General features: G+C 29.0%; 1 protein-coding gene across 1 annotated transcript; it reads right to left on the bottom strand.

The window, feature by feature from the left end:
* Nucleotides 1–1863: 1863 nt before the first annotated feature.
* Nucleotides 1864–8401, bottom strand: LOC131639178 (protein MRG1-like). The gene is made up of 11 exons (XM_058909686.1): nt 8146–8401; nt 7529–7582; nt 6882–6895; nt 6243–6388; nt 5796–5831; nt 4795–4835; nt 4481–4582; nt 3532–3611; nt 3263–3432; nt 2686–2770; nt 1864–2233 (listed from the first exon to the last, which is right to left on the bottom strand). Exons 1-11 carry the CDS (start codon nt 8281–8283, stop codon nt 2152–2154), a joined length of 948 nt encoding a protein of 315 aa, XP_058765669.1. The 5' UTR covers nt 8284–8401; the 3' UTR covers nt 1864–2151.
* Nucleotides 8402–18751: the final 10350 nt, after the last annotated feature.

The following is an 18751-nucleotide window of genomic DNA, read 5'->3' as shown; positions in this document are numbered from 1 at the left end:
AATTTAAAAATAATTAAATATGTTAAAATTTTATAACTAAAATATTTCACTTCAAATTTAAACATTAATAAAAAAAATTGAATAAGTTGATCTCAATATTTTAGTGTATCTCTATCATTCTATTTTTATTTGCAAACATGTTATTCTATAGTTTAATTTATGTATATAATGTTTTAACCCTTCGATGTTATAATAATGTTTGAAACTTTCAATTAGAATTATATTTTATCATTATTATTAATATCTTTCTGCACAATCGTTAAATTTTATAATTTCAAATACTATTAAAATACTCAATGAGTCATACTATTTACCCTAAATTCTTACATTTGAACTAAATATCACAATTTATTATGAAAAAAAATGCAACAATTTTGTTAAAACAATTAATTAGAATATATGGTTTTTTTTAATAAACTAATTAACCGTGCATCGCCCGGGTCACTGTCTAGTTTTTTTATATAAAAAGATATTTCCGCCTTCTAATCTAGGTCCTCTTGATCAATTAAATGTTTTTTGAATTAAATGAATAGTATACTTATAACATCATCATTAAATAGCTTTAAATTAGTATATTTATAAGAAAAATATTTTCTTTGTTGTTATTATAAAACTAACTAAAACAATAAAGATCAAAGAGAGGTAGAGAAGAGAAAAGCAATATTATATCATCTTCTTTCAAGTGTATTTTACATTGTAATATGAGTCTCTATTTATAGGACTCAAGGGAGATAGAAAATCACACATATTAACACATATTAAGTATGGAATAGGAAGATGAAAAATTAGGAGATGCATGGACATCCACTAACATAAATATTCATAACAGTTGTAAATAATTCTAAAAAGCTTAATAACGTCTCAATTTTTTTTCTGTAGGATCAATTTTTGATACAAAATCACTTATAAATTCTTTTTCTTTTCTTTTTTTTCATTCAACTAAGTGATTTCACGTATATTTTAATTTTTTTTCTTCGTGATTTCATCGTTTTTATATGACGTTGTGTTTATAAATTATTTTTCTTTTCTTTTTTTCATTCAACTAAGTGATTTCCCGTATATTTTAAAATTTTTTTCTTCGTGATTTCATCGTTTTAGTGTGACGTTGTGTTAGTTGTCATTTTATTGTGACGTTATTTTGTTTTCCTATTTTGGTGCAGTGTTTGTTTAGTTTAAATTGACAAATTAGTTTCGACTCAGTGCATATTTAATCAATAACTTTGACGTCATCAACGCTCCAGACTCGGAGACATTTCAATTTCATCATATTTGTAGGCGGCCACATTTGTAGGCATTTTACCATTATATTATATGCTATTAATGTTTTTGCTTGCAAAGCTATCCTTTTAAGTTTATAGCACTTTTAAATTTGTATTATTCAATGCATTCTATCAATTCAAATTTGAACGAATAAATTTGAATTGGAACAGATGAATGTCATTTTTAGTAAAAGAAAAAATCTTAAAAGCCATGAAATGTGTTAGAATCTCAAAATATGTTTCCAAGTTATAGTTTGTGTTTACTAGAATTTTAGAAGTGTAAAACAGTTTTTAAAGTTTTTTTACTATGTGCTTTGGTCAGGTATAAACTTAGCCTGAGTGCAACCTAGTGAAGGCTATTTTATCCCCCTTTCAACACTAGTATGCATCCAAATAAGCCATCAAATTTTGCACATACAGATGCAAAGCTTCAGATGATTTGTGCAGTCTGAATGTCTACCCTGCTATAAAGATGAAGTTTCTCAAAAGAGGGGGCAGAGTGGAAATTAATGCTCTAAAAATAGTGATTTAGAGACCCCAAACATAAGGGTCCAGCCTAACTATATTTCAACAACACCTCCTAAATTAACTTTGGATGTACAAATTTAAAATAAACACAATTTTTGTACTATTCAAATGTACACTTCAAGTCGTGTAGTCCAAAAGAACACTGTCTAGCTATATGCAGTTGTTCTTTTGAAAATGTAGTGGTGGGAAAATATCTATATGGAGTCATCAGATGTTTTGATTCACAAGTATTGTGTAAACTTTAAAAATTAAAGAATGAATTAGGCAATATTATTATTACAACAACAGATTTCCAAGGGAGAGATATATATGGCAATCATTAAGAATACAACAGATGAGGAAGACTAGGAATCAAGAGTGACTCTCATTCATCCCTTCCCTTCCCTTTTCCTTTTGTCCCATCATATGCTGAGAGAAAATAAGTGCTTTGATTTTTCTGCAAGAACCTGCAATCAGTTTTTTTCATCAAACCAATAGCAACAAAATTCTAGAGAAAGTAACATGCATTTTTTTGTAATATTAATATCTATCATAATAGTTGCAAATCTTAGCTCAACTGACAAAAACCGATATTACTAGATTGGAAGCCAACAACAGGGTTCGAACGCGAGCTCTCACAGTTGTTTACAGTGGTTATTACCATTTCGCCGACAAATCTAATAGTCCAACTCCTTGGAATTTATTGCAATTATCAATTTGTACACAAGCTTATGAAGCCAAAATTTTATTGGCTATTAAAGCAAGTACATCAATATTTATTTGACAGCTTTTGACATTAATTCAGCTAGGAGCATAGTGCAGTATTTATCAGGACTCTTAAAAAGTTATCACATTTCAGTAAGGATCCAGAACAATAGAATCTAATATCAAATATAATGAGATGAGTATAAACGTTTACTTGAGAAAGTCAAGCAGTTTCAGCTGCAAGCGGTTTAACGTTTCCTCTTCAATGTTCACATATGCCAAAAGCTCAGGTAACTTAACTGCAAGCACAAGAAAAAATCTGATTGTTTTACGGATACATTTAAGAAACTTCTTTCAGGTATGTTCAAATGCTACACCCTTAATAGAAATATATTGTCTCTAAGAATACTCCATTGTTTCAATGGCTGAAATAAAAATAACACTGCAGAGAATCACTAAAAATTCTAGCAACTAGCCAAAAATCATTGAAGATTCAGCAATCACCGGAGAAAATTATGATGGTTTAGCAAATAGTAAAAAGGGAGGGTCAAAACCAAAACTTCTAGCCATGACTCTTGAAATTTTCAAACTTGAGATGCCAGAAACAAGATCCACAAGAAACAAGGATCACAAAAATATTTCCCAAGACAAAATGAAAGTACATGTGCCCGCATAGGGTATCCTCCTTCAGAGCACACACGTAAAAGCAGAAAAAAGTACAGAACATACCAAAGAGGCGTAATAAAAGTACAGAACATACCAAAGAGGCGTAATAAAAGTACAGAACATACCAAAGAGGCGTAATAAATGTTCAGCCCCATATATGGTTGATGGAGACACACTGTCCACAACTGCTTCATTACATTGCTTGCGTTCTTTTTTATATAAGAGCATCATAGGCAATGCTTTATCAAAATAACACCTTATTCCTTTCAAAACTTCCCCTGTTGAATCAGCCGCCCTGTATTATAGAAACACATTGTAGATGCCTTCATCATTAGTCCAAAACTAGATGTATGGGATGAAGCATAAGAATTTTTATTTAGAAATAATTTCTTACGCGCTGTCTTTCTTTGACTTATATTCAAGGTACTTCGTCAGAATTTCATCAACAGTGGGTGAACGAGGAAGTTTTACAAGCTGCAGGGAGAAACGTAAAAAACAAAAATAAACATGTGATGAGATTATTAACTCACTAAAATAGGTTATCACTTTATAAAGTAGTAATCAAATGATAGAATGTTAAACAATCATGCATTGCATCAGAATGAAAATAATGTCATCGCATAAATATTTGTAAGCTAAAAAGGATAGGTTTAAATAGTCAGATATTTGAGAGGCAACAATGACACATGGCTTAAACAAAGGAAATTGTATGCAATAGTTCTACAATTTGTACAGAAAACTAATAAAACATGTATTTTCATTTTAATATAAATGACAACCCAAAAACTGAGCATTTGTGCATTTTGGTCAAGGAAGCCTAAAGAGATTAAAGCAATTTGAGAAGACAATTCTCTAGATATCCAAAAGAGAAGAAGTGTCTGTAAGATCATTGTCAAATAATTCAGCTACTATAAAACTATGATATATATATATATATATATATATATATATATATATATATATATATATATATATATATATATATATATATATATATATATATATATATATATATATATATATATATATATATATATATATATATATATATATATATATATATATATATATATATAACATCATCGATAAGTTACCAGGTGGCTTATTATAATAAAATTCAGTTAGATGATTTTAAATTGCTTGGCGTCCGTGTAAAATTGTATTGGCACAAGTATCCTTTAATTTCAAGTAGAAAAGAAACAACTTAACTCACGGTCATCTGTATCAGGTACAGTAACCTTCATACATGAAACATACATCAAACTCTAACCCTAAAAGGTGTGTTCTAAACATATGCGAGAAAATAATAACTGGATAGAGTAAACTTAATTATCTCCATTTACCTTATCTTGCTGATTAACAAAGTCCCAGTCATCAACAAGTTGTTTCTTTAACGATGCAGGGATTTGAATTTTAAAAAGCTTTTCAACATTCCCGCTGCCCTTCTAATAATTAGAAAATCACACTTAGTAGAACGTTTCCAGTCAAAAGGATTGCGGCAAAATGAAGGTATTTGCATTTTTAAGGAAATGTGAAATGAAAATAGGTAACAATTACTATATGATATGAAGAGAAATTCAATGAAAATTGTAAACCTTCTGGATCTTAAAATAAGGAATATGCAGACAATACAATTAAAACATGGTATAAACCAAACCTCAATTCCTGAATCATTCTTTCGTTTTTTTCCTTTTGACACTGCACAGTTTGACATGTTAAACTTATTAGTGAAGCCAAGCTGATATAAACACAGTTATTTTCACATCAACAAATCAATGAAGACATTGCATTCAAACAGAAGAATTGAGGTCCACCTTAGTGATTAATAACTAGTGTGTTTAAATGGAGGGATCATGAAAAATGATTGTCAGGCATAAATATCGATGAAATAGCCCATGGCTTAAACATAAGTATAAAAAACTGAAAGAAAATTTTATACGGTTTAGAAGCTAGATGAACTTAATTTATTTAGAAGGAAAATTCATAATTAATATTTATATTCAACAAATCAAAATGATTAATAATAAACAGGTTAGCTGGAATGGATTATTTCATCCTGGCCAAAAAAGAAGAGCATCTTCATCTTAAAATCCAATTATGTAGGATTGAATACCTAATCCAAAAAAAACTAATACTTGCAATCACAAAAGTTGAAGCTTAAGAAAGTTATCACAGGACATCTTAAAAAGAATAAAATGTGCCATCAACAATTTGCTTAAGGCAACAAAAATTAGTTATAAACAATGCTAAACAAAACAAAAAGGTTTTCTTGACTAATTAGATTTGTCTCCTTAACATAGTGTCATAGCCCACTTATTAGATGGAGGTTATTGGCCTTTTCAGGGATATATGGGTAAGAATTGTTATGGGTCGTATATTAGACTATTTGGCACAGGAATCAGGTAACCAGCAAAGTGGGTAATTTTTTCAGTGGGATATTAAATCCAAAAAAAGGAAAACCAGGAAGAAGAAAAAAGAAAGAAAAAATTCAAGCCTCTTCTAATCAAATGGTTCAAAATTTTGCGATAGAAATTTGGTCCTATTGAGCGTGAAGAAAATAGTCAAACTAAATATTAAAATACATAATTTAATGAAATTTAAAGGAAACTGAAAAGATGAAATTTAAAGGAAATTGAGAAGATGAAATTTACTGAATACCAGTGTTCTTGATGTCTTCTTTATCCACTTTGGCATCTACAGAATCCAAAGAAAATGTTAAATAAGAAAATGTTAAATTACGAAGCTAGCAAAGCAGAATAAGGACACATATCATAATAAGGATTTTGTGCCAGGGCAATTGCACCTACACATTGTTAAGTGTTTAAAAATGTGTAGGTGCAATTGACTGGTAAGGAATAGAAATGTCCACATCTGTGACTCATATACATATCAGATACAAGAAAGACACTTAGTATAGAGGTGTTTGATAATTCAATGTACATCCCAAATATTCTGGAGAGAAGCACTAACAGAGAAACCTTTTACATTTACAAACACATACTAGGAGTCTTTGGAACCCCCTTGCCAGAATAGAAGTTTGTTATTCAAAAGCTACAACAAACTGTAATAATACAATATCTCCACTTGAAAGAGAACATTTCTCACCAGTAGAACTTTTGGCCTTTCCTTGATTTGAACGCCCAGATTTAACATTCTTGTCTACACCTTGCTTTTTGTCTAACGCATGCTGTTTCACAACATTCGCTTCAGTATGTTTCATTAAACGGCTCTCACCTACCCATTCATCCCAACTGTTGGAAATATATCAGACCAATGATAATATTAAAAGACCATGCAAACATTTAATTGGTCATTGAATTAGAGATAAGGAACATGAATTCATTAATAAAAACGGGAAGAAATACAATTTAACCTTTTACATGTAGTTGATGCAAAACATTTATGGCAACATAAGCCACAATAAAGGCAATTCTCTCTAGAAAGTTATAGATCAGCATTACAAAGGCCATGTAAACAAATTGTCAAACAAGTTCCAATAAGAACCTTGCGTACCACTTCCATTGACATTTAACATTAGAATTTGACTTTGGAAATTTGTCAAGTATTAACTCGACTGCTTACTTAATGGTAAAGCTTACACCAATTTTGAGTCGCATGCATAAGAACGACTTAAGTATTTTCAGAAAATTATAAATTGAAAGTTTGGAGCATGATCATTAAGACTGGTCATTTGTACCTTTATTACTTGATGAAATAAACTAATGGAAATGACAAGAAACTCACTTTTTATTCCAGCCCTGCAAAACAAAAGCGTAAAGCAACCCATAATCAATACTATATCCTGTGAACACTTAGAGTTTCGGATTAACTTATCAAGTGAATCACTTTGTCAAATCTGGCAAGATAAATATTAGTAGTTTAAAAAATTAAATTAAACAGAGGCAACGGTAAAAATGACTTTATATCTAATTAAAGTTTACATACTTAAGTTTGAAAAAAACTTCATTTTGCAACCCCGTTTACTTTCTGAAAACATTTTAAATACTGATTATCTAAATTTTATGTTCAATTTAGATTGCCAACAAGGAGATGCAAGACTCATGTAATGAATACTTGTGATACAGAGAAAATTGAAAGCAGACTGCGAAGGCATTTTCAAAAATAATGGAAGCAATATTTTGGCATTTTCAAATATTTTGAAAATTCTAGATCTGTTTTCAAAAATTGTAAGTGAAGATAGTTTGAGAGTGAAAATGAAAACAGGAAACAAAGTAAACAGACTCTAGCCTTGCAAAAAAATCCTCCCCTTACTTCCATTTCCAATTGAGTTTTTAGGCAAAAAACTGGATTCAAATGTTCCAAACTAAAACCGAACAATAACGTCCGTGAAACAATATCTACCGAGAAGGAAATATCATGGTTAAACTTACAAGGTAATGAACAAAGTATCTCCATTCATTCTTTCTGATCTCCGCCTTTTGCACCTGATGAATAAACCATACAATAACTTATAAAATCACAAGGTCAGAACAAGATATACACTTTGTCTCTGATGTACATTAGGTTTACATACATAGAATAAGAACTTCATCAAAATAGCCTAAAAACACTCTCAATTCAACATCTTACCACTATCCACCCTTTTCTAGTGGATATACAAACCCTATGATCAAACATTCAATCAATCATACATTGGAAAAAAATTGTAACAATTTCAACAACTTTTAACCATTTCAGTCAAAGTAAGTAGAATCAACAATTTCAACAAATTTTAACAATTTTCTGAAATAAATAATTTTAACAATTTTATGAAATAAATACAAATGTAAACTCTAAAACACTGAACCTAATCCCTAATCCCTAACACAGAAAAAGCAAAGTTTGGAACGGTTACTGACAGTTAGTGACTGCAAAGTTAAATTTCTTTACAAACACGGAATTGACGAATTTGAAACAAGTATGAACAATGAGAGAAAAATTGAGAGGAGAAAGAATTGAAAATGATAATTGGAGAAAAAATTGAGTAGAAGGGGAAAATGAGAAGTACCTTTGCTTCGTAGATGCGGGGACCGTGGTAAGCGAGGACTTTCTCGCCCTCGGAGTATGTGCTTGAATCGGAGGGAGGAGCGTCGGCGGGAGGAGCGTCGCCGGAGTTGGTGGAATTGTCCTTGGAGGAATTTCCCATGGTGGAGAGAGAGAGAGTGTGAAGTGGGCGGGAACGGAAAACGACACGCTGTTCGAGAAACCAGCGATTATTCGGACAGATTGAAGAATCAATATTCAGTATTTAATAGGCAGTTTTTGAGAGTTATTTTTCTGTTGGAATTTTTGATTTTTTTTACGAAGGAGTTTTTGTTTTATAATTTTCACACGTGTCTTTTTTAGATTCATTTATTTTGAATTTTGAATAAAGATAAACAAATGTTTTCACACTCAAATTATTATTATTATTTGTAAAAGAGTTATTAGTATTAACTTTGAACTCAAGTGCTATGTGATTTAAAACGAAAATAATAGATTTTTTATAATAAAAAAAATATAGATTCAAAAACCAAGGATTTAATTGATATGTATTGACGGGTTAAAATAATTTTACACTGTCATCCAATAAAAAATCATAAATCTGTCGTGGCATTAATTTTTTTAAATAAAAAGTGATTTAATTAACTAATTGGTTGTGATTGGTTGACAATATAAACATCATTCTTTTTCTCGAAAACAAAATAGTCTATAAACATGCTATTTATGAAAACTTCTAATTTATTCTATATATCATTTAATTGGAAATGCTATTTATGAAAACTTAAATTGCAAATAATCAAACTTGCAAAAGCTAGGTTTCAAACCCAGGTCACTAATGTTACATTCCTACTAGCTTACCACTAAACCATGCATGCTTTGTTGTTTATAATTGCAAAAAAGTTCTATATAATAATATTCCATTCTTTTTCAATTAAAAAAGCTGTACATATTATTTAGTTTTTTAATTAACTTTTTCAGTAATATATAAATTAAAAAAGCTGTATTATTTAATAATTATATAATTATAAAATGTTAAAATTATTTTAATTAATGTTTTTTTATAAAATATTTAATTAACGTTTTTAATTAACTTTTTCTTATAATTATGTTTAAATGTATTTAAAATATTTTAACGTTTTTTTATATAATTATATAAATGTATTTTAAATATTTTAACGTTTTTTTTATAATTATATAATTATATAAACAAAATGTTAATTAAAATTATTAAAAAAATATAATTATATAAAATACATTTAAATATTTTAATAACTATTTAAATAGTTTAATAACTATTTTAATTGCCCAGTTTTTTTAAAATGTTAAAAAATTTATAAAACATTTTTATTAACGTTTTTATTTACATTTTTATTTTAAAATAATATTAAAATAATATGTACAGCTTTTTAAAGTTATTATAAAATAATATTAATATTTGTAAAATGTTAAAAAGTTAATATTTATAAAATGTTAAAAATATTTATTAACGTTTTTATAAATTTATTTTTATTAATGTTTTTAAATATTTATAAAATGTTAAAAATATTTATTTAAATATGTACAGCTTTTTAAAGTTATTATAAAATAATATTAATATTTGTAAAATGTTAAAAAGTTAATATTTATAAAATGTTAAAAATATTTATTAACGTTTTTATAAATTTATTTTTATTAACGTTTTTAAATATTTATAAAATGTTAAAAATATTTATTAACGTTTTTATAAAATGTTAAAAAGTTTTTGTATGTACAGCTTTTTTTTATTAAATCTATATATTTTTATTAACATTTTAACGTTTTTTAACATTTTTATTTTATTATATTATAAACGTTTTTATTTATTTTTTATATATATACATATAACATTAAAATGTTAATAAACATTAATATGTTAGTTTATAAAAAAAAGTCTAAATTTTAACGTTTTAATTGTAAGTAAAAGTATAAAAAAGTCATAAGTTATAACAAGAAAATGTGAATGGTTCAATGGTTGGAGGATCACCCCATATGCATTAAGACTTGGGTTCGAATCCCAGGTTTTGCAAATCAATTAATTGGGATTTTTGCAACCTATCCACGCCACCTAAGCAAGCAATGAAGATTCTGTGCCACCTCAACAGATTCAGCGCCAACTCACCACACCCAGTCAGCCAAACAAGGGATAGGGGGTTTCTGGAAACAGAATCTTGTTTTCTAAGGGGCGAAGGCTAAATTTTTTTTAATAAGGGGGAAAACCGAATCTCGCTACTTTGGCAGGGGGTGAATAGTATTTAACCCATGTAATTATATGTATTGGTTGCAAAATTAATCTTGGGAATCTGAAACAACGAGTTATCCTCTTCATACGATAAACTTCACTCTTCCTTTGTCCATTCAATCTCATGAATATCTTCTCATCAAAATCTTCTCCTATACCAATAAAGATTTCCAATTCAACAATCATGGAACCAGCCGACTTCTTCATCGATTTGGCTTCAAATTCAAAAATATCTCATGATTTCTATCTTTTTCCTAGGTAAGTAATCAATCGTTTCTGCTGTTGTTTTTTATTTTGTTGGAATTTTAACCTAATTCCAGTGTATAAATACATAACATTGGTTTCAGGTTTGTCACAATTTCGTCTCCACCAGAACTGCGGTCTCACCACACTTTAAATTTAATTTTTTGTTGCTTTCTGCTGATTTCTGATGATTTCAATTATATAAATATGAAAATTTTCTTCTCCGAGTTCACATGGCTTTCGAGTCGTTCATCTCTGTTATATTTACAATTTCTACTACTATATTAGTGTTGTTATCTATATAAATACTAAACACATTAACCTTAATTTGTTCAATTTTATTTCTGTAACCTTTTCGCTTTTCTTTCGATTTTCCAGCCCCGTCTTTGACCAAATCACGGGTTTCACTATAACTCAGCCATTTCCACTATTTCAGAACCAAAAAAATGCTCCCTGCCTTTTGATTTGATTATCCAGATTCAATTATACCATGGCATATGGTAAAGGTCTTTACTTTTTCTGTTTAATCAATAGTACTGTCTTTGATTTTTACCGGTTAATTTGGTGAGAACGAAAGGGCGTTGAATTAATTTTTCATGGTACTTTGTCTTTGAATTATTCGTAATGCTACTACGTGATTCTTTCATCTCTTAGTTTTTTGGTTAAATTTGTAGGTTCTGACTCTTTCAAATCAAAATCTTCATTCACTTCAAAGCACATATTTAAGATAATGGATGATGGATCAGTTGGGTTTAGCGATAATTCTGATTTACTGTTTTGATGTTTTTATATCGCACTGTTGGAGGATTTCTCCTTTTTCATATCGTAACTAGATCGTAATTTGATAGTGCCAATTGTTAATTATGCTGCCAATAGCATTGGAGTTGGATAATGTAATTTTGGAGGCTTTATTCCTGGTCAGATATTTGGCCATCAATATTTTTCTAAAGGATGTGTTTATCTGTTGTATCATCGTTTTTATGGATTTGATTGTTTAGTAAAATGTTTATTGAATTTTATATATTGTTGTTTTATTATTATTGATCCCATGTTATATCAAGGAGACAATATTTCAATATTTGTATGAGAATTATCCCAACATCACAAGTAGGGGTGGAAATAGGCTAGGCTAGGTTAGGCTAGGCTTTAGAAGGCCTGAGTCCGGCCTACGATAAACTTAAAAGGCCTAAGCCTGGTCTAAGGCCTATCATAGGCTCAGTTTTTTAGCCTGGCCTGGCCTAAAAGCCTATTTAAAAAGCCTGTATCTTATTAAAGTTTTCAATTAATTTGTATAACTTAAGAAGTCTTGTAGGTCGACCTATATATACATATATAAGTGAACTTATTTAGCATTTGTTATATTTATATATATATATATATATATATATATATATATATATATGGTAGCCTATTTAGCTTTTTTTTCTTCTAATATATATGCATACATGAACCAACTTATTTAACATATCTCTAATATATATGAAAATATAGGCCGGCCTATAAGGCTTCATAGGCTTTTTTAATAGCCTAAGCCTGGCTTATTAAATAAAATAGGCTTTTAAAAAAGTCTAAGCCTGACCTCTTTATTAAATAGGCCTGACCTGGCCTAGGCCTATGTAGGCTGGGTCGTAGGCCCCTGTAGGCCGGCCTGGCCTATTCCCACCCCTAATCACAAGTTACAATATTTTTCAGAAGGATGAGTTTATCTATGGTATCATCATTTTTATGGATTTGATTGTTTAGTAAAATGTTTATTGTTTCTTTAAGATCAATGTAAATGAGCTATTGAAGCACTAGAATGAATTACGAGTAAATGTTTATTTGTTTGACTTCTTGTGTTTCTTTGTTAATTCGCTCACAAATTCCTTAATAAATTTGCCAACCGTTTTCTTTTGTTTCTTTATTCAAATAATTGGAATTTCAAATGTCAGATTATGTGTCTAATAATATTTGATTTTCTTTCCTCTACTTAGGATATAATTCAATAAGATTACAATATTTAATAATAGCTAATCTTATTGAAATAATAGTTTGTAAATTACTAAATAATAGCTAATCTTATTGAAATATTTGGTTGTAAATTTTTTCTCACAGATACGCTCAGCATATTTAAATATTTATTTTGTTTACTCATAAGTAAAAAAAATATTATTAAAATATTCACTATCAAATATCATATTTAGAAAATAATAATTAAAAATGAAATAACAAATATATGTAGGAAATTAAAAATTTAATTACATATTAAATTATTATAATAGTATGAGCGCCAAATAAAAAACATTAACCTTTTTAAACTAAATAGAAAAATTTCTAGAACTTTTTCAAACTAAAATAATATTTGTTTCAACAAAGAACATTGTAAAAGTTTACTAAATATTTAGTGATAAAATGGTAACATTTATAATAAAAGTTGATATAATATTTGTTTCAACAAAGAACATGAGACAATTATGATGTATGAAAAACATAATTTTCTTATAAAAAACTCAAAATTGTCATTATTTTTATTTTATTTATTTTATTATGCATTAAATATTTATAAGAAAGATGGATAAAATCATACTATATTTTGGCATATATAAATTCATAATATATGAATTTTATATTTATATGATATTTTTTACAATTTACTTATCGATCACATTTCATTTCTCAAAAACTTTTTGTTTTAAGTTATTCAACAATGGTTATTTGTCCAAGATTTGCCAAAGATTTCTTATAAAACTTAACTGTGTTTAAATTTATTTTCTATTAGATGATAAAATCATATAATATCAATAAAATCCATAAATTTACAATACAAGAATATAAAAATTATATGCTTGACCGACGGGCCGAACCTATTTTTCTTACAGGCCGACAAAATATTTACTTAAATTGAACTGATATTAGTTTAATGACTTCTGAATTACTATATCATTCAATTCATAAAATCTAATCAAATTATTAAACCAATTTGTTTTTTTTAATATTTTTTATTTAACGAGTTAATTTTTTAAAATACTTACACAAATTATTAATAACTTAGAAATGCCCAAAAAGTTTTATAATTTACAAAAATAATTTAGTTAAATTAACTTTTTAATATATACTATTAATAACAATGACATTTTATCTATACAATAGTAATCTTACTATAAGTAAACTTTCTAAATTATAAGTGTGTTTAAAATATTATTTTTACTTAGAAAATATTTAACCCTTGCCTCGCACGGGTCTAAATACTAGTTTATATAAAATTATGAAATTTATCATATACGCGCATATATCAACGGTTACGTGATTTAAATGATTAGAGGCTACGTAATTTAAAAAATATATATTACATTTTTATATACACAAAAAAACCGTTATATGAAGAAATATCAAACGCCTAAATAAAGCGAGCATGCCTATTTGTCAATCCCTAAAAGAAAGCTATATAGTTATAAAAGGAAGCTATATAGTTATAAAAGTAATAAGTAATATTAGGTTTTTTTTATGTATAACTAATATAAATTGAGGTATTGACTCCAAATGCAGTCACTTATCAAGAGTTGCATATTTTAAAAATATATAGAGAAAAAAGAAATGTTTACATAATTCAAAAGGAATAAAACAAGAGCAATCATTAAAAGTAGTGTTACACTTGATAATGGGTCAATTAGTCTCAAAAGTCAAAGAGATTCAAACAATGAACATACATTAGCAGCATGTCTGATTAGGATTGACTAACACATGAGGACCGTCGGATAATGAAGTCTATAAGATCCTCTAATGTATAATAGAATTTCTTTAAAAGGTTCTAGTGCTACTGAATTGGGAAATGACTAAGCCCTATAAGTACCCTTGCTTAGAACTGGTAAAAAATATAAAGATCATTAGATGACAATATCTATGAGATTATCTGACAGTTGTCCTTTAAGATAGATTCCCTTAAGCAATGTTCTAGGGCCTTTGAGTCTTAGGCTACTATTACACATCCTAACTAATGGGGCAGAACTATGTGCACACAATTCTAAACCCTAAATCTCGCACTCACGGTATGTACTAACTTGATCTTCAAAGTGTTTGTAGGTATATCCCTCATTTTCATATTCAATAAAAAGATAGTTAAGAAGGGTTTCATCGTCACTGGCATCACCATACAAACCACTCGAAGATAAAGATCTATCTAGATCAACTAATATAGTATTTGTTGTGCGTGATATATATATATATATATATATATATATATATATATATATATATATATATATATTAAACAATTGTATATTTTTCTTTACTATTCATACATGAATGATGTATATTTTTCCCTACTATTAATGCACACATGTCTCACTTTTTCCATTTATCTAGTCTTCTTTACTTCATTTTAATCACGTTTATTTCACAATTTATGTTATTCTTGAAAAATGGGTTGTTAGTAAATAATGCAAATGTTAACAAAAACTTAGATCAATAAATCTATCAACTAAGAACTTAATAGAATCTAACTCGAATCTCAGACTGATATGTCAAGTTCATTTGTTAGAAAAACACAAATTTACCATCTAACAAATTTACAAGTTTAGTATGAAATCGTTTGAGATAGTTTGTGTCAAAGTTTATGTAAATTGTAATCTAAAAGTTTATAATGACACCTCCTAGAAGGAGAAATGTAAAGCAGAATGATATCATAACAATGCTGACAATTTGAATGAAGAGAAATTTGATATGCATAGGGATTATGAAATTCCTAATATCAATTTATATTTGATTCTTATTATCATTCAAATACAAACTAGCCTATATGAGCCCCTCATGTTCAAATCCAGATGATAACTGATCTCTTTATGGTTTACTATGATGTTTTGTCACTCCACCAAAATTTTCATACATTTCCCCTTGAAAGTCCCACTAAAAACTTAAGCTTTTATCACAAAATCATCCCACAACAATCTTATACCAAAATTTTAACCATATTCAGCTTAAAACCTTTATAATAATATCAATATTATAAGATAACTATACTCTTGACTTTCAATTACAGCTTAGTTAAATCCAAACAATAAGAGAATAGACAATTTCTTTACAAACACATAATTGGTGAGTTTGAAATAAGAATAAACAATGAGAGTAAATTGAGAGGATAAATTACTAAAAATGATACTTGGAGAAAAATTATTAGAATGGGAAAATGAGACGTAGTTATGCTTTATAGATTCGGGGACCATGATAAGCAAGGACTTTCTCACCCTCAGAGTATATGTTTAAATTAGAAGGAGGAACATCGGCGGGAGATGCATTGCCAAAGTTGGATGAATTGTCCTTGGATGAGTTTCCCATGGTGGAGAGAGGGAGGGAGAGAGAGAGAGAGAGGGAGAGAGAGAGAGAGAGAGAGAGAGAGAGAGAGAGGGATGGAGGGAGGGAGAGAAAGAGAGAGAGAGAGGGAGGGAGAGAGAGGGGGAGGGAGGGAGAGAGAGAGAGAGGGAGAGAGAAATGGAAGTGGGTGGGAACAAAAAATGACACGCTCTTCGAGAAACAAATGATTATTCGAGAAGATTGAGGACTCAATATTCCATATTTAATAGGTCATTTTGATGGTTATTTTTCTGTTGGAATTTTATTTTTTTATGAAGGATTTTTTGTTTTTTAAATTCCCTACATGTATATATTTTTTATTCTTGCACATATGTTTTTTATTACACTACTTCATTTATTTTAAATAAAGATAAAATATTTTCACACCTCAAACTTATCATCTCCATCAACATGAGTTGAAGCCATCAAATGAAGCTCTCAGAAGCAAAAAGGAAACATAAAAGAATCATCATCCAATCCTCCTCCTCAAATTACAAAAAAGCAAAGATCATATGTTCAAGAAAGTAAAAAGACAACTAATGCAAGGTTACCCAGTTCCCAGAAAATAAATTTGAATGGAAGTAGAAGCTCAAACTCTCGAGCATCTGGTCAAGATTTATCATTCATTTGTCAAATTGTTAGTCAATTGATTCTTGATGACAAACTCAAAAGGTATGTGAACGATTTTCTTAACAAACCTGTTGAAGCTGATAATTTCGTGACTAAGTCTGCTGAGTCAGAAGTAGAAGTTAATTTTCTGAAACCATTGGAGCAACACAATATTTTGAAACTTATTGGACTGAATAGGAAATTAAACCTTGATCATGTCAAAGAATATTCGTGAAATCTTAAAGTGTCCAATAATGGTCTTAAATATGACTTTCGTGATCAAGTCATTAAGTTTATGTTAGATGATTTTAAGCACCATTTTTGGCTTAGTTTCAAAAGGTAGTGAAGTGTGTATTTCAAATGCATTTGGTTTTGATAGAGCTGAGTTTGTTCAGAGCATCTCCAAGTCTGTTTTCAAAGATTGTTTGGATTTGGCTAATTTTCGAATTAGTCAAGTTAAGTTCGAAATGAGGATTTTTGACCTAGATTGTTATGAAAGTTTTGTTTAGGAAACCCCGCAATTGGGTAAGGGCTGATGATCATGACTTATACCTAACATGGGTTCTTTTGAAATCTAATCACTATAATTAGGTTAAGTTTATTCTGAGCCGAATTGAGTATTATAGGACTTCTCCAAAGAGATCCTTGTTTTTCTCCTCTTTCATTCTATTCATCTTGGACCTGAATGATATGTCCTCCGCTGATAAAGATTTAGTTTAAGCTCTAAAGCCGATTGATCAATTTGTGATCAATCTGATGTGTTACTTCAAAGATGAAAATGAGGTGTACTATTGATTGGATAATGTTGGTAGGTACATCTATAAGGATAGGATTGATATTCAAGGAGGCTTGGAAATCAAGCAGAATAAGAAGAAGAAGAAGTTAACATCTGTTTTTAGTACATTGATTCATCCTTATTTGCTCCACCTTGTTCCTTTGACAAGTTGTTATCAGCTGATGCCAAGTAATGTCTGGATAACTTGGTTAACAATATATTGGATGATTCTTAGATCATTGATACTTGTCTTCATGCACATATTGCTTTGAAGACCAGAAGATCATAAGATCCTAGCTGAGTTATCTATGGCGAGAGGTGTCCTAGATCATCTTAAGGATTCCACTCTTGTGCTCACCCTTAATGATGATCCTCTCGTTCCTCCCTCAGATGACTTCATTAGTTCTCATGCATCATATCATGTCATACCATCATATGCATTTCATCCTTATTTTGTCTATTTTTGTTTTAAATTTATTTTGGTACCTTCTACTATCTTTTAGGATATTATTATGGACATTGATGTTGTTTTATGTATTTTATGGCATGTTTGAGCCATTTATGTGATATGTTGATATGCTATTGTTTGTGATCCATCTTTTATCTCTCGTCTCTTATAATTTTCTGAAATTGCATCTATTACAATTATGCATGTATATAAGTTTATGGTGCTTAAGTATCTTAAACCTATGTTTATAGGTTTTATGTTTATCATGGTTACTCATTTGCGTTTCTTTTCTCTCTTTTTTATATTTGTAAAAAGGGGAGAAGTTATCATCGATATTATTGATATTTACGCGCATTAAGTGTTTAATGCAGGGGGGGCATGAGTGCTTAAGTATCAAAGTGTATTCTATCATTATATTATGGTGATCAATAAAAAGAGGAACAAAATTGCGAATCATTGTTCTATAATACATTAAATAATTGCTTAACTCAAATTATCAATAATATCTCCAAATTTGCCAAACATCCAAAATGGGGGAGACTGAAATTGCAATCATCGTTGGTATCGCTTTTAGTTTTAATTGTTTGTCAATTTGTGTGTATAATGCATTATTTGATTTATTGCGTGTTTGTACCCTTCTCTATTATGCGGATTTATTTACATTGTTGTTGTATTATTGTTGTTATAACATTATTGTTATAATTCATTTGGAATAATATGTTGTATTCGTATTTATTTGCTTCAGTTATTTAGGTCTTTTTACATTTGAGAAACCTCTAGATTCATTGACTTAGTTGTATTAATACATGTTCGTGTCTCTTTTTGATCCTAGCAATTGGTTTTGTGTTAAAATAATAAGTATTGCTTGAATCACAAGTTATAACACTTGAATCAAGGTTGTAAGGATGTATAATTCGAATCATACATATGTGTGACTCGAATCATGAAGCCTCAAAAAACGTGGGATTTGGCTT

This window comes from Vicia villosa, linkage group LG1 (assembly GCF_029867415.1).
Source record: "Vicia villosa cultivar HV-30 ecotype Madison, WI linkage group LG1, Vvil1.0, whole genome shotgun sequence".
Taxonomy (NCBI): domain Eukaryota; kingdom Viridiplantae; phylum Streptophyta; class Magnoliopsida; order Fabales; family Fabaceae; genus Vicia; species Vicia villosa.
This window is presented reverse-complemented; position numbering and strand designations above follow the sequence as displayed.

What these genes read in the sequence shown, in the direction of transcription:
- LOC131639178 (XM_058909686.1), bottom strand. Translation starts at nt 8,283, where the DNA reads ATGGGAAATTCCTCCAAGGACAATTCCACCAACTCCGGCGACGCTCCT. An exon ending in AGAAGACATCAAGAACACTG is followed by an intron (nt 4,836 to 5,795) that starts GTATTCAGTAAA and finishes CAAACTGTGCAG; the next exon opens with TGTCAAAAGGAAAAAAACGA. An exon ending in AAACTGCTTGACTTTCTCAA is followed by an intron (nt 2,234 to 2,685) that starts GTAAACGTTTAT and finishes AACTGATTGCAG; the next exon opens with GTTCTTGCAGAAAAATCAAA.